At 37.4% G+C, this 16,550-nt stretch overlaps 3 protein-coding genes across 5 annotated transcripts; 1 reads left to right on the plus strand and 2 right to left on the minus strand.

Annotated features, from left to right (window-relative positions):
- Nucleotides 1-258: 258 nt before the first annotated feature.
- Nucleotides 259-7,615, plus strand: LOC8288862 (ubiquitin carboxyl-terminal hydrolase 9). Of its 3 annotated transcripts, XR_001535199.3 has the most exons (15): nucleotides 261-628; nucleotides 727-896; nucleotides 1,302-1,556; nucleotides 2,205-2,352; nucleotides 2,578-2,637; nucleotides 2,768-2,863; nucleotides 3,279-3,677; nucleotides 3,763-3,903; nucleotides 4,275-4,445; nucleotides 5,002-5,259; nucleotides 5,341-5,483; nucleotides 5,837-6,403; nucleotides 6,517-6,787; nucleotides 7,064-7,358; nucleotides 7,445-7,615. XR_001535199.3 is itself a non-coding variant. In XM_015718983.3 (14 exons), exons 2-14 carry the CDS (start codon nucleotides 742-744, stop codon nucleotides 7,214-7,216), a joined length of 2,817 nt encoding a protein of 938 aa, XP_015574469.1. In that variant the 5' UTR covers nucleotides 259-632; nucleotides 727-741; the 3' UTR covers nucleotides 7,217-7,615. The 3 variants fall into 3 exon arrangements, 2 of the variants coding, with proteins under 2 accessions (XP_015574469.1, XP_002518929.1); XM_015718983.3 differs by having other exon boundaries at nucleotides 259-632; nucleotides 7,064-7,615; XM_002518883.4 differs by having other exon boundaries at nucleotides 7,064-7,615.
- Nucleotides 7,616-7,712: 97 nt separating this feature from the next.
- LOC8288863 (glucan endo-1,3-beta-glucosidase 11) lies at nucleotides 7,713-10,105 on the minus strand. Its single transcript, XM_002518884.4, has 3 exons — nucleotides 9,711-10,105; nucleotides 8,513-9,606; nucleotides 7,713-8,320 (listed from the first exon to the last, which is right to left on the minus strand). Exons 1-3 carry the CDS (start codon nucleotides 9,760-9,762, stop codon nucleotides 8,249-8,251), a joined length of 1,218 nt encoding a protein of 405 aa, XP_002518930.1. The 5' UTR covers nucleotides 9,763-10,105; the 3' UTR covers nucleotides 7,713-8,248.
- Nucleotides 10,106-11,474: 1,369 nt separating this feature from the next.
- Nucleotides 11,475-15,432, minus strand: LOC8288864 (granule-bound starch synthase 1, chloroplastic/amyloplastic). The gene is made up of 14 exons (XM_048374675.1): nucleotides 15,270-15,432; nucleotides 14,731-15,070; nucleotides 14,559-14,639; nucleotides 14,372-14,470; nucleotides 14,177-14,266; nucleotides 13,848-13,911; nucleotides 13,651-13,751; nucleotides 13,436-13,545; nucleotides 13,094-13,337; nucleotides 12,829-13,005; nucleotides 12,532-12,723; nucleotides 12,356-12,442; nucleotides 12,136-12,264; nucleotides 11,475-12,030 (listed from the first exon to the last, which is right to left on the minus strand). The coding sequence occupies exons 2-14, from the start codon at nucleotides 15,055-15,057 to the stop codon at nucleotides 11,914-11,916; spliced, it is 1,818 nt and encodes a 605-aa protein (XP_048230632.1). The 5' UTR covers nucleotides 15,058-15,070; nucleotides 15,270-15,432; the 3' UTR covers nucleotides 11,475-11,913.
- Nucleotides 15,433-16,550: the final 1,118 nt, after the last annotated feature.

Below are 16,550 nucleotides of genomic sequence, written 5' to 3' on the forward strand. Positions count from 1 at the left end.
ATGCATCAAACATTAATCTTTTCAAGTAAAATGCATTTCTCTGATATTTAAACAAACACACTCGTGGAGGTGGTTTTACCTTAAAAATGGAAAACTGAAAGAATGGATAAGAATTTTATTTTTTGAATCACCACCAAAAAAATAAATAAAACCTAGGTAGCAGGATAATAAAATAAATAAGATCGTTAGAAAAGAACTGGATAGTTATAACAAGTAATAAGCAAATGCAAGACAGGAAAGAAGAAGTAGTAAGGAAGGAAGGGTGAGTAAGATAATTCTAAAAAGTAAAAAGTAAAAAAATGGTACAAAGATATAATAGCAATGTTATGGAGGATTTCCTTTTCTTTCTTTCTCTTTTTTTCCTTTTGGGTTACAGGAGTTTAATTTCTGCAGCTTATAAAACGGTTCGTGGCGACTCCAATTTATAAAAAAAAAAAAAAAGGCAACAACGGGGTCGTTGAAGAGCTTTCTCTCTCTAGTCTCTCGCCAATCAAACCCTTAAATCTAGGGTTCTCTCGAATATTCTTGCCCTTTCCCTTTTCTCTCCCCTTCTCTCTCTCGGCTCCTTCCAAACTTAAATTGTATTTCAGTTCAAATATCTTTTTTCGATCTCAGGTTTTTAGTTACTGTAGGTGATTTCTAATCTATTAATTTCTTTTTTGTTTTATTTAATCGTTTGGTTTTTGGATTTGTCAATTTGATATAATTGCACGGAATGCAATGTAGAGTTGAAGTAGTGCGATGACGATGGCTGATTCGGAATGTCTAATGGAGAATGGAGAAAGTAGTTGCTTGCCTTGTACGCCTCACGAAGAGCAACAGATCGTCAAGGAGTTGATGAATGAAGCTGAGCTTGACTTGAAAGAAGGCAATTTATACTACGTCGTTTCTGCCAGGTATTGATTTTATTCTGATCCTCTTATTATTACTATTATTGTTGCTACTACCTTTTTACATCTTCTGTTTACTTTCAGATTTTGCATCTGCATGCATTAGCTTTTAGAGCTATATAAATTTTTGGTGTTATGTCTTTTTCTCCTTAACAAAAATTTATATCTAATCCATTCATTTCTTTACCAATTTGTATGATTGATATGATATTATTGTAGATTAGATAATTATGGAAATTTCATGTCTTAGCTACAGTAGTCGATGAGTGTAGCTACAATTGGTAGCCAGGTAAGAGTAAAATTCGAAATGTTCATCGTCTTATTGTTTGACAGGGACTTGCTGTTATAACCTTTGCTTTTGATTTTATTACTTGTTAATTAGCTTCTATTATGCTTTTGTGGTCTGCTCAGGTGGTTTGCAGGTTGGCAGAGGTATGTTGGTCAGGGTAATAACAGCCACTTGGTTGATGGGCAGCCGTCTGATTCTCAACATCTTCATGTTGTTCCCTTGACTGTGGCTGATAGACCTGGTCCAATTGATAATTCTGATCTAGTTCAAAATGGAAGCAATATTGAGGCTGATGATCTAGAGCTTTCTAGAACATTGTTGGAAGGGAGGGACTATGTTTTGGTTCCTCAGAAAGTTTGGGATAAGCTTGTGCAATGGTAAGTAATGATTCTCTCATTCTTATTCCCCTTGTTTTCGTAATTCCGCTTCTTAGCAACATACATGATAAATTATGCCGGGATTAATATACTCTTGGTGTAGCGCCACTAACAACCTGAATATTTATAATGACCTGTGTTACTCAATATAGGCTTGATTAGCAGAGTTGGGAGGTTGATATAGATTTATTTGTATTATGAACTCTCTCCCTAAGGTCTTGGGTTCAATTTTAGCACTTGCAATTGACACATACTTTGGGGAACTGAAATTTTTGTTACTGTTAGTCTTTCGCATCTGAAGCCTTCTATTTTCTACTGACCTTCATTGCTGTTGCCAAACCTCCGTACCTTCCTTCCCAGTTAAAAAAAGTCTAATCTGATTTGCTGCAGATGGCCAGTTTGCCAAGTAATTGGCTTCAGAAAAATTATTTTGAGATTAATTTCATCTCCTATGAATTTAACAATTTCATTTGGTATTGGAACTTAACTAACAGGGCTGAATATTTAGAACTTGATGTTGAATCTCTTCATCTACCTTCCTCAATGAAAGAATTCATGACGTTTAGCTAACACTTTATATATTGCAAGGTACTTCTGACTATATATTCTCTTATATTTCTACATCCTATTTATTTTGTGTCTTTTTAGGTACAAGGGGGGGCCAACATTGCCAAGAAAGATGATTTCACAAGGTGTTTCTAATAAAAAGCAGTTTAATGTGGAGGTTTATCCACTGTGTCTTAAATTAGTCGATTCCAGAGATGACAGTGAATTTACTATAAGGTTAAGCAAAAAGGTATCAACATTCCCTCCCTTCCTTTCCACTCCATATGCTGTTATCTAGTTTCCTTCTTAGCTTGTCTCCATTTAAATCTGTGGCCCAATTTGAAAAGTGTGTTTATCTTTAGCCCTTTTCTTTGAAGCCTTGATTCCTTGATCAGATTTAGACTATTTTCTTTGCAATACATTGTTTTATTATAGGTAGGTGACTTAGTTTGTAAATTTTTTTTTAATGTTTCAGGCTTCTCTGCATCAGCTTTTTGAGAGGGTGTGTGCTCTTAAAGGAACAAAGCAAGAAAAGGTGCTTTTTATGTTTTTGGTAAATTGTATCTTGTATATTATGGGCATACCTTATCAACTTCATTTATCTTTGGATGCTTAATTTCTCAGTGTCTGCGGTTTCAATCCTGATGCATGTTTAGTGTTTATAGATTATCATATGGGATTACTACAACAAGCGCAGGCATTCACAATTGATTGCTGCAAACCGTACCCTGGAGGAGTCAAACTTGCAAATGGACCAAGAGGTGTGTGTTCTAGAGATGTATAGAATGCTGCAGGTTTTGTTAAATTTAATTGAAATTTTTCTATTCTATGCATACTTGCATGTCAGCATTGAATGAAACATTTAATGTAATTGTATTCACTGCCTGCTGGACTTCCTGCTTCCTTCTGATGCAAAATTTTCTAGGCTCTATGTTTGGTCATTTGGTATGGAGATGTATAAAATGCCACAGTTATCGAATAATGTAGCTGAAAATTTTCTATTCTGCGCATACTTGCATGTCAGCCATTGCAATGAAACATTTAATGTTATTGTATTCACTGCCTGCTGGACTTCCTGCTTTCCTCTGATGCAAAATCCTCTAGGCTGTATGTTTGGTCATTAGTCATTGGTTTTTTATTTGTCAGTGTAGTTGATGCATCCACTTCTCTGCACAGATTCTTCTGGAGGTGCAAGGTGATGGGCCTTATCTCTCCCAGTCTGGCAAGGATTCAACGGGAAATGAGTTGGCTTTGGTGGCACTGGAACCAGCAAGGACCTCCCTGTCGATTGCAGGGGGTCCAACATTGTCAAATGGACATTCAAGTACTTACGGCTTGAACTTGAGGCCAGGAGGTGCTTTAAGCACAGGATTCACTGATAATGATGATGCATCTGGTGCTTATACTGCTGTTAGAAGAAGTGAGAGGGGAGGTTTGGCAGGATTACAAAATATGGGCAATACATGCTTTATGAACAGTGCTCTTCAGTGCTTGGTTCACACTCCCCCACTTGTTGATTATTTCTTAAAAGATTACTCCGACGAGATTAACGCAGAAAATCCTTTAGGAATGCATGTAGGTGGCTTCACTGGTTTTTCCATAATAAATTTTGAACTGCACTCTCAATCTTGAATTGCTAACTTAAGTTGTAGCCGTGTAGGGTGAACTTGCACTTGCATTCGGAGACTTGTTGAGGAAACTGTGGTCCTCAGGACGGACTACATTTGCACCGCGTGTATTTAAGGGAAAACTAGCACTATTTGCTCCGCAGTTCAGTGGTTATAATCAACATGATTCTCAAGTTAGTGCTTCATGATTTCTATATATTTTACTTCTCTGAAAGTAAATGTTGTATTCATCCACTAATGTTCCAGTACTCTTCTTGATGCTAAAATGTAATCATGCCTGTGTACATACTTTTTTGTTGCAAGAATGAGAAGATTAACGCACTAAACTTCTTATATCTCTTAATTGTTTAAGTTTGATCTGCTGCTTCTATACTGTATGTTTTGTGATCTTCGAGACAATGATATTGATTCTGGAAATTGTGATTACATTATTCCATATGACGCAATTATTTGTGCTTGCTTCTTCTTCGTTTTTTAATTCTTAATCTGTGTTGACTGATTTGAGAATGGTTAAACTTATCATTGATGGAATCTTTTCCTGAAGGAACTTCTTGCATTTTTACTGGATGGGCTGCATGAAGATTTGAACCGTGTCAAGCAGAAGCCTTACATTGAGATGAAGGATTGGGGTGGTCGTCCGGATGAAGAGGTTGCAGATGAGTGTTGGAGAAATCACAAGGCTAGGAATGATTCAGTCATTGTGGACGTTTGCCAAGTAAGAGAGCTGATGTTTTAGTTTATAATTATTTTCATTCTCATGGAATGCTGAGCCTGATGTTTTAGTTTATTATTATTTTCATTCTCATGGAATGCTGTATAATGAGTTCCATGTTCTATGTGCTTTCTCATTCCTATGCAATAATGTGTCTGATATGGTTTGATAAAATTTTCATGGAATGCAACGATGAAATTGCCGGGTCGTTATTGCTTAACTAGTGTGATTAACTGTAACCTTGTACTTTTGTTGATTATGGCTTTCAGTATCGCTGATGGATATACTAATTTCGAAAATAATTAGGAGGTATCCAAGAATGGATGGGGATGCAATTCGTTCATTTTATCTGTCATTGGTATTGTACTGTTGAATATTCTGTGAATCATTTTATTTGGTCTTTTTATGAGAAACATACCATGTTAGACATTTGGATGGACCAGTTTCAATTGTAATATTCAGCATGTTGCACACGACATGTTTAAAGAGCTTCATGGTTCTGCAAAGATGTCACTCCGTGGTGAATTTTCCATTCTGTTAACTAACAGTTTATGTTCAGGGTCAATATAAATCGACGCTGGTTTGCCCTGTTTGCAGCAAGATTTCAATTACTTTCGATCCGTTTATGTACTTGTCATTGCCACTACCTTCAACTGTCACTCGTTCTATGACAATAACAGTGTTTTATGGTGATGGAAGTGCTCTTCCAATGCCATACACTGTGTCAGTGCTTAAAAATGGTCATTGTAGAGATCTTACTCAGGCACTGGCTGCTGCATGCTGTTTGGGAAGTGAGGAAAGCCTTCTGCTAGCGGAAGTTAGTAATTTTCAATTCTTTTACTTTCATTTTGGCTATTACATTCATGTTAGCTAAAGTTTCACACATATGACTTGGCAGGTCTATGATCATAGGATTTATCGTCTATTTGAAAACCCTTATGAGTCATTAGTCTCTATAAAGGATGAAGAATATATCGTGGCCTATCGCCTTTCTCAGAGAGATACGGGAAAAAAGAAATTAGAAATCATTAATCAGGAAAAGTAAGTACACTTAAAACTTTTAACTGCTTTGTTTATCCACTGAGAAATGCAATTTGTTTGTTTTGCCATAAAATTATTCATGGCAATGATAACGATTCTTCATGTTCTTGTGATTTAGCAATTAATTATAGCATGCTACACACCATTGATAATGCCTAGATTCTTAATATTTGGCTGGTCTCCATAACTCTTAGTTGCATTTGTGGGTATGGAGAGAGAGAGTGATGGTAGCTTCCTTTTCTTTATGGCCACTACTACTACCTGCTACCTATAGATATATGGTGGTTCATTTTCTTTTTCCTTTTCGTTTATTTTGGATGAAGTATCAGGAGTAAAGCTTTTGGATTTTGTAGGTCAGCATTGGATCTAAGAGGCAGTGGGTGGAAGGATTTTGGAGCACCTCTTCTTACTTGTTTGCAAGATGACTCACCAAGTGGAGCTGATATAGAGTTGGCTGTTTCTAGACTGCTCTCACCCTTGAGAAGGACATGTTCATCTAGTGTGGCTCACATTCATAGTGGCAAGGAAAATGGTTTTCTTCTGGAAGCTAATGACAGACCATCAAATAGCTGCAATGGTTCACCTGAACAGGAAGATCAGCCTATGGAGAATGTAGAACCAGAGGACACATCCAACCAGGAGTTATCATTTCGGCTCTTTTTAACTGATGATCGGTGCTCAACCCACAAGCCAATTTTGAGGGATTCTGTAATAAAATCTGGAGGAAGTCGTATGAAGGTTTTTCTAGAGTGGACTGAAATGGAACACAAAACATATGATCCTTGCTATCTTAAAGATCTCCCAGTGGTTTATCACAAGACTGGGTTTACTGCAAAGAAAACCCGGCAGGAAGCTGTCTCATTGTTTTCATGCCTGGAGGCATTCTTGACTGAAGAACCTCTAGGGCCTGATGATATGTGGTAAGGTTTTCTACTGTCTCTTTTCTTTTTTATCGTTGGGAATGCGTATTTGAATTCTTTGTAGGATGCTCTTTGCATTTTTTTATATTTTTGCCCATGTAAACTTGATGCAGGTATTGTCCTGGTTGTAAAGAACATAGACAAGCTACCAAGAAGCTAGATCTATGGACATTGCCTGAAATTCTTGTTTTCCACTTAAAACGGTTCTCATACAGCAGATATCTGAAAAATAAACTGGATACTTTTGTAGATTTCCCCATTCACAATCTTGATTTGAGCAAATTTGTTAAAAGGAAAGATGATCGATCATATGTATATGAACTATATGCCATCAGCAACCATTATGGTGGTTTAGGCGGCGGGCACTATACCGCTTTTGCTAAGGTAAATGAGTTCTGCACTTCTAAGTCTTTTCTTTTTTTCCTTTTTTATCAAATGGAACTGATAAGCTATTTTATCCTTTTCCATTTCTGGTCATTATGTTGTTGATGGGAATAGCTGTCAAATTAGTGTTGAAAGTTACCATTTTTTTTCCAACGTCTCACTTTTATATTTATTTCTTAAAGTTTTAATCTATATGCAATTTATTGTAAATGTATGTGATGCAGTGTGAGACACTGAGTTCATCTGAGGTCTTAAGTTGTTCCCTAATTTGTGCAGTTGATGGATGAGAGTAGATGGTACAATTTTGATGACAGCCGGGTTTCTCCGGTCAATGAGGCTGATATCAAGACTTCAGCTGCCTATGTGCTCTTCTACCGAAGAGTTGGAACTGAAACAAAGGCAGGATTGGGAGAGACGTCGCAGGGTTGAAAGGCCATGGATGTCTTGCATTATATGATCCAATGTCTTTGGAGTTCAGACCACATTTGTTCACTGAAAAACTAAGCTGGCAGTTTTAGCCTTGTCAACCAGCTTTCTGAAGATCTCATTCTGCTGTACGAGTCTCTCAAGGGTACGGATAAATCTGTATACACATATAAGTTGCAGCAGATGGGGCTAGGATCAGCTACTCAAATTTTTCCATTGGCTTAATGTTAGGTTGCGCATACGAGGGACTTGGATGAAATTAGACAGCGGAGGGGCGCATGCCTCCAACCACCTTTGGATGTATGATTTTCTTTTTTCAACTCTCTATCATGCAAGCAAAGCTGAAAGCCTTCCCTATTATTTGTAATGTACTTTTGTTAATCGAACCTGTGAATTTGGCAATTGGGCAGGATAGAACCACCTCGACAAATTACATCGTTACTTCATTATTATTATTATTATTATTATTACTATTTAGTTCCAAATGGAAAAGAAGATATAAATAATTTAATAAATTCAATAAATTCAAAGAGGATACAGATCTCTCTTCATGAACAAAATCAATATCCTAAAAGAATTATTACGAAAATAGAATATATCCCCTGCAAAGTCACTAATTCATGGCCAATTGCCAGCTAAAAAGATGAAAAGAAAAGAAAAGAAAAAAAAAAAAGGATCCCAACTCGATCTTTAATCAACCTGAAATAAAAAAAGAAAAAAGGCTGGCCTACCCACAAAAGGCAACAATTATCAACAAAAAAGATGGGTTTTAGCAAAGGGCCCAATTAAGAAGATTTTGGAGGTCATTGGGAATTTATACCCCAGCAAGGTGGCGCATTCCGACAGTCAACTTAAACTAAAGATGGATGCTTTGGCTTTGCACAAATTGCAGCGCACAAGTAAAGGAACAGAACTGGAGAGAACTTAACCTTTCCCAATCTCCGAAGCTGCCTCTTATTCTCTCTTTCCATTACTTTCAACGGTTGATTGTTTCCTTTCTTTTTCTTTTTTGTTGGTCAATAACGGTTGATTGGTTTAGGTGAAGGCCTTGCAGATGATAATCGCCAGAACAACCAAAGCATGCCCAATCACGCCATTATATGTGTCCTGCCAATGATAGCTCCACTTATTATTATGCTAAATTAAATCAAAACGAAAAGGAACGGTCAATCAACCAAATTAGGACGCGCAACTAATGGCGCTCTTATCATTGATTCATCAACACATGGGCATCAACGCCAGTGTTGTCAGGTTAGGTGAGTTATATATTTTTTAAAGAAAAAATTGAAAGAAACTCACCTTTGCACTAGAAATGGACAAGTAGCCAGTGGAAGAACTCTCCGGCGCAGCTGGTGGAGGTCCGGCGGTTACACTCGGACTAGTAGTATTAGTAGCGACGACCTCGGTTGATGAAATTCCAAGTGAATAAGCGGGGGTTCCATCAGGTTTAAATAAACCATAATTTCTCTCAGAAGTAGGTCCAGGCTTCATATTCTCATTAAATAGAGCAAACACATAAATATTCAAGTCAGTGCTTGGCCTCATTGGAGTTCCTTTCCTTTGACAAATAGTCTTAATCAGATTTCCATTGTATTTCTTAGCATTATCAGGAGTAGCACCTGCCTCATCACCATCTCCTTTCGATGGCCAACCGGTTTCCGATATATGAACCGGTAACTTCTTGTAACCTAAAGACGATAAAGCTGAGTAAACAGCGTCGATCTGAGCAAACAACATGTTATCATAGTGCAGATTGGAGACTGGATCTACGACACCTTGATTAGCTTGAAAGAGAACAAAATCTAAACTCACTTGCTTAGGATTCGCTTTGTATGCAAAATAAGGGTACGCATTAATCAAAAAAGGGGATCCTGTTTTGACGTGGAAATTTAAAATTGGAGTAACACAGGGGGCAAGATCTCGGCGAAAAGCACCTGCAGATGGAGGATAAGAGGTTTCTAGAATGGCTAGAGAATGAGCTGTTGTAACACTAACCTGTTTATCAAGCCCTAAGTTAACAAGCGCAGTGTGCACGCTTTGCATTGCAGGAAGGAGGTTATCGCTAAGAGAAGTGTCGTTAAAGGTTAAAACTTCGTTGCCAACAGTGATACAGGTGATTTTGGTAGCGGGTAAGTAGGCTTGAACATTTGATTTAACCCAAGCCTGAGCTTTATCTGGATCTCTCATTTTGGAAAGGTACTCATTTCCAAGTCCGACAATGAATTCTACTCCAGTATTAGCAAATGCACGAAGCACCCTTGGATCTGCGTCGTAGAGTTTTACTTTAGTAGCTCCGATTGATTTAACTAGAGGTACTACATTATCCGGTGATGGAAGATTATTCGCTACCTGTCCGTAATTTATACCAATTGAATCCACCATTACCAGAATACCTACACCACAAAGTGGAAAAAGAAATGTTCTTAACAAATTTAAAGAACCCAAAAGATGAATAAAAAAAAAAAAAAGGGAAGAGACTTTGAGAGAGATATAGTACCTGAAATGGAAAAAATTAGAGAAGTAAAGTAGTAGAATCTAGTAAACCCCATAATTTGTGTAGAGAAAGAAAGTTTGGAACTTGATCTGTTTATTGTAGAGAGGTGGAGTGAGGAAGAAATTGGGCAAGTTTAGTGTAGTGCAGTAGGCTTTCGGCGTGGGCAGAAAGTAGTTCAGTGGTAGATGCAAACTTTGAAAGCAATGGCTGGTCGAGAGTTGAGAGTTGAGGGAAGAAGGATAAGAAAAGTGGGAGATTTATGCAAAGTTAGAGAGACAGAGAGGGCAAATTAAATTAGAGGCGGCGTTTAAAAGATGATACTGTTTGCAGGAGAAGTTAAAAGTTATTATTGCCATTTAATTTTTAGTTTTGTTAAAGAAAAAAGCAACAAAGAAACCAAAGGAAGGAGGAAGAAGGGAAATAGGTATGATCGTTGGATGCTTTACTGGCTAATGGGTGGGGTCCACATGGGTCAGTCTTGTCCGACACACTTCACATGGTCACCATTTCCAATTGAGAGGCTTCCATTTTCTTATTTTTCATTTTTTTTGATTCAGTTTTGTAATATTAGCCTTTGAAGAGAAACGACACAAGGAATTGGCATAGGATACGTGCCATGCATGCAAAGCAAAGCAAAGCAAATGTGAGTACCTTTCGGTGACTTCATCGATTGAATTCTCTTCTCTAACTTCATCTTTCTAACCCATTTTATTGGTTTGATTCTGTTTATAAATTGGCACCATTCAAGCTTAGCTGCAATTTCGAGACTTTGTATTTTATTTTCTACCAATCATATGCTACCAGAATTCCATCTCCCAGAACATGCTGTCACTATGAAGTCTTCATTAATTGAAAATTAATGTTATGATTGTTGATACGACAAAAAAAGTAGCCACTAACTCCTATGCCACAAATATCCATCCCTTTAGTAATCTTAGGTTCTTACAACTTGGCTGCCTTATTTTAATTAAGCACTTCGTATCTTTACTATTTTAGTGGGATACTATTGCCCTCGCTTATTTAATTATGTGTCTATCATTATATATATTTTGATACTATTTTTTATTTAGATTGTAAGTGATAAATTCATCTGTTCGGATCTTGTTGATTTTATTCAATATGATGATAATCTTATAATATATAAATTAACCAGGTTATCTAATATAGATTCTTCATATTTTAAATTTATTTATAAGAATTTCATTTATATTTTGATAACTTTTATGGTTGATGAAGATGGGAGGTGAAAATGGATTAAGTGTAAAGTTATTTTATGAAATAAGTTCAACTGATGCTAAAATAATTAAAACTGATTATTAGCATTTATAAGTTGTTGTTATTTTATTTTATTATTTATAAAAATTTTATTGGACTGGGAGCTTTAATGACAACTTAAACTCAAGAATTAAAAACAAAGTTATTGAAAGTGCTAGAAAGAAGTTGAATCCATTCTATATAGTATGGTTTAACACACGCCATAAGAGAAGACACAAACCAGAACAACTGGCTACGAGTTGGCGAGCAAGAAGGAGAAGTTTAAAATCCAGATGGATTACCAACTACTTTGCAATTACTTGTTCAGGAAATAAATTGAATAATAGGCCTCAGATGGATTCGTTCTCTGAAACCAATCTTGAACTTCGGCTAATAATCAAGCAAGACTGATGTTAGACTGGCCTATGTTCTTCGACTCTGAATTTATATTACAAGCTCTTTAATTTAAGGCAGTTCTTCTATGAAAAGGAAAAAGCTGCAGAAGTTGTAACATAACTCAGAAGCCAGACTTGAAGAAATTGCAACACAACTCCAACGAATACACATATTTTAGTTTTAGGAACATAAATGCTTGGAATAGAAGAAAAAGTAAAAAGGACCAGAAATATGAAAGTTCACACATGCTCCTCTATCAGGATTACACTGAACTTTTATTTACTCACATAAGGCCTGGCAGAGTCTGTGCATTCTCTTTTCTTGGTTCCCCGCAACGAGGATTTACACACGTTAGTTATGGATTCTCTTCACTCTTGATTCAACGACGATTCATCTTTGAGAAGAGAAAAAAAGGATAACGGAATAAAAAAAATTATGGTTCTGTTGCGAAGCTGCATAGCCACCAGCAGGCTTGCAGGACTTTATCTATGCATTAATGTAACTACTATAGTCAATAATACTGACTGCGTCAAAAATATAATCCATGCTGCTCTGCTCAAGGAGTGGCAACGTTTTCCTTAGCAAGAGGAGCGATCTCTTCGCCTTCAATGCCAGGCTCGCTGCCTGCAACCTCTAGGCCTAGGAGCATCTTCTCCCACAATCTTGCCGGTCCCTGCATTAATTCAATTTGCAAGTCAGGTACTGAAAGACACTTTCGTAATATTGGTTTCTCTCTAGACATGCTACCTTTCGTGCTTAGTGTAAGTGATGTACAAACCTTCCATGAGAAATCTTGGGCCATGCAATTCAAGACCATTTCTTTTAAAGCAGCAGTGGCATAAGTGGCAAGAGCTCGTACTACAGTTCTAACTACTGCAGCTACATCAGCTGGATCAACTCTGTCGCACTGGAAAAATTTTCCGTCAAGGATTCTTGTTAGTTCAGTATTAAGAGAGTAATCAGGTTAAACTTGACTAGAAGAATTGCGCTCTACTCACTTCAACATGGAAGGCTCCCATTTGAAATCCTGTGTAACCTTCATTAACAGTGTCAACAAGACCACCAGTGGAGGCAACAATGGGGACCTGCATCAAATTAGCAGAAGTTAAAGTAATTAACAGCCAATCACCAATTTAGACAACAACAAAAAAACTCAGACTAGTAGCGTTCTTACTGTTCCATATCGCATTGCATGCAACTGAATGAGACCGCAGGGCTCAAATCTACTTGGGATCAACATAAAATCAGCTCCAGCAATGATCATGTGGGCCAATGGGACATTGAATTTTGCCACTCCTCTACATTTATCAGGGTACAGTACCTCCAGTTGCTCAATCTGCTTTTCAAAGGCTTTTTTGCCAGTGCCCTGAAGGAAAGAAAATATCATATCATTAGGCTTCAATATTGTGTTTCTCACAATTAGCAGTAACCCTAGAATAGACTTTCCTAATTCTTAATTTGTGATACTTACAAGGATTACAATTTGCACATTGTATTTAGCCAATTGTGAAATAGCTGCAACAAGGATATCTGAACCTTTCTGCTCTTCTAATCTACCAATGAATCCTATTAAAGGAATGTTCCTATCAACAGGCAACCCAACTTCTGCTTGAAGGGCTTCCTTCAATAAAGGCTTTGCTTCTGTAACCTGAACAAAGAAAAACTCCCAAAAATCATCCTCTTTACCATCAGAGCTGTATTGTTTGAGAACTTAAAACTTCCTATAAAGTACTTACAGTTGTGGCATCGTAGTTGATACCAATGTATTTATCTGTAGCAGGATTCCACTCCTGGACATCCATACCGTTTATGATTCCAGAAATACCAGTTTTACGGATGATGTTATCCAGCTCCACACCTCTTTCCACTCCAGAAATAACTTCCTCTGCATAGTATGGACTCACAGTCAAAACCCTGTCTGATTCCAAAACTCCAGCCTTCATCCAATTGATTTTCCTTCCGTTGACTGGCTTGTCATACCTACAAAGAGCAAATAAGTCTTAAATACTCGGCAATACTCATAAATCAATCTTTATTCCAAGTCGTAATTGAATTAGTAACTTGAATGCAAATGGTACCCATCAATAAAGTCAAAGGAGCTTTTGAATTGATCTGGCAAATTTAGAAGTGAGAAGTCTGAGAAGGCAAATCTGCCCTGGTATGCGATGTTGTGGATGCAAAAGGCAACCTGCCATCAATTTGGAAAAAGAAAAAGGTCAATAATCTCGCATAACACTTCCAAGCTAGCTAGAATTGCAAATGGTTCGATTCCCAGAAATCAAGAGAACCATACCTTGGCATTTTTGTAAAGCCCATGGGGTTTGTACATGGCTTTCAGGTAACATGGGAGGAGAGCAGTGTGCCAATCATTAGCGACGAAGACTACATCCTCTCCTGCATTAAGAATTTAAGACAGCAAAAGGCATGTTCAAGATGGATACTTTTTCATAGAGAATAGAAAATCTAATACTTTATTGCAGAGAAGCATACCATATGGCCCCGAGAAGTTTTTGTTGCTGTTTAAGTTCAGAACTCTTGGGGCTTCCAGAGCAGCCTGAAAGCAACAGGAAAATTTAATTATCCATAAATTAGCTGTAAAAGTATACTAAAGTTGTGAAAACTACTATCTGCCATACATAGTAATCGGCAACACTTCTTTTGCTATGCATACACATTTTACCATCCAACTGCTAGACAGCTGAATAAGTGGAAGCAAAAGTTGATAGTAAATTTCTTTTTATATATCACATAGATACAGTTGAAGAAAATAGATTTATATAAATAGATGGTGATAAAGAAAAAGAAGATGCATGACTTACTAGGCACAGCAAGCTAAAACGTAGTTGGTTGTCTTTGTAGTCCAATCCTGCTGTTGGGCCATAGATTTTAGATCCAGTTTTGCCCCACACCTAAGTATTGAAACTTTAGAGTTTGAGAGGTAAAATACGAAATTTTGAACATTCTATCTTATGATTGGCCTTGGAAACAAGAATGAGTAAGAGATAGTATCGAACCTTCTCAAGGAACATTGGGTGATCGACGAAGACACGATCAACTCCTCTCTTGTAGCAGTGGAAGAAGCGAATAGTTTCAACTCTGTCACCAACTGTAATCTGCAAATAAGAGATATTAGAAACTTGAAATCGACTGGGATAGATACCAAATGTAGAAAAAGGAACATGAAACAGAAATAATTATTACCTCAACCAAGACACATGTGTCCCAAGCATCCTTATACTGGTCATAGCGGGGAGAGACAGTCATGACACGGTGACCTCTTGCCTGAGCAACGACAATTGGGACAAATTAAGCATAACTAGAAACAGAGACTGTATCATTCGATATAAGAGAAAAAATAATAAGAAGATCTCACAGCCAAGGCAGGAGGAAGTCCACCAAGAACATCGCCGAGTCCACCAGTTTTGCTCCACGGACCAACTTCAGCACCAACGAACACTAAGTTCATTCCTTGTCCACAAACAATGCTGCAAGATGGCCTGTCCTTCTGAACTGCACTTGGCACTTTTTTTCCAGCTTTAGTAGCAAGTGACCTCATTTGGAGCTTATCCACCATGTTCACGCTCCTTAAACCATTGTGAGTTATGCTTTGAGACTTCATTCCAGTCTGAGACGACTCATGGCTGTTCAGCTGTGAGCTTCTTGACACGAACTGGGCAGCTGCTGTTACTGTACTAGCCATACCACCACTCTCCCTGTAAGATATCGGTTTCTTGATTAAACAATGATGTCAAATCTTCTTTTTTATAAACAAAAAAATGATGGATATAAATAAAGAATTATTACTTTTTTTTAGTAGTGAATTTGAAAACAACAAACTAACGAGAAAATCACTCGACTAAATCAAAAGAAATGTTAAAGAAAACCAAACAGAAACAGAAAAGAGCTACTTACAAGCTTAAGCAAAGGAGTTTGTTAGTATGTGTTCCTGGAGTGGAGGAGGTGAAGTGATTTTGTTAAATTGTAAGCTAAGTCCACTCCTAGCTCTCACTGAAATTTTTGCTAGCAGGGAGGTGGGGATTTGTAGTGCGCGAATAGGTAGACGTAATATTACACGTGGGGTTATGATAATGGTTACAGATGCCACCATTCATTAGGCACCTCAGGATCTGGGTCCATGAAATCACGTGAATATGGGTCCCATCCTCCATCGCATCTGGTGATCAGAGCGCAGGAATATCCCAGAAACTTGAGGCCGTTTAGATTATTTTTATTTTCTTTTTTGTTTTTATATTCCCTAGGTGGGAGAAAAAACGACACCGTAATTACCAGTAAGTGGGACTGTGGGAGTGGGTCCAATTCAAAGGTGAGCCATCAGCTATGAAACGATATGCCTGTCGCCCGTGAAAGGACCTTTCACTCAAATTTTATTGCTTCTTGTTTTTTTTTTTTTTTCCAATAAATTTAAAGAATAATTGTCATAATAATAAAGAAAGAAAGGAAGAAAAATGAACGGTGGAATATAAAGCAGAGGTAAACATCTGAATCCCATGTCGTGAAGTGCAGAGGAGTGGGGCTTGTAGATTTTTTTGCAGGCAACAATCATTCAATGATAATAATAATAATCAATCCCTCTGTTTCTGAATTCCAACTTGACAGTTGACTGCCAAACCTGTGGAGTCTGGTCATTATAATTCCAAATAATTATCAATATCAACTCACTCAAATACACATGTTAACATTCTTTCTAAATAAAATGAAACTCTGTTTTAGAATGCTGAGGCAAAGGCAAGTTAATAATCCAAGGTGCATTATCGGTCCTGCACTGCAACTAAATTAATGATGCATGCCACCACTCCTCCAACTGTAAATTTGCATATGCATGTTTTTATCCCAACATAATTTAGCTCTGAAGTGCCCTAACATTATGTTTTTCGTTTCTTTAGTTTGATTTTTATCCGAAGGGCAGAAAGCCAAGGAAACGAAGCCAAAATGGGTAGATACAAATCAAGGTTGTATTTTGTGGCCAGGAGTTGCTTCGTTAAAAAAATGCATGCCCTCCATTTCTATACACCTCATGTGAATTGTAAGGCCTTTTTCATGGATATGGATGCTTGCCGCAACAAGACAATAACAAATTTGTGGGGCCATTTCACATTTCCAGTATCTACGCTTGAGGGTCAAATGCAACGCCAATGTTGAGAAAATCTGAGCTTGAAGATGTTCTAACATGCC

The sequence above is a fragment of the Ricinus communis genome, chromosome 5, assembly GCF_019578655.1.
Source record: "Ricinus communis isolate WT05 ecotype wild-type chromosome 5, ASM1957865v1, whole genome shotgun sequence".
Taxonomy (NCBI): Eukaryota; Viridiplantae; Streptophyta; class Magnoliopsida; order Malpighiales; family Euphorbiaceae; genus Ricinus; species Ricinus communis.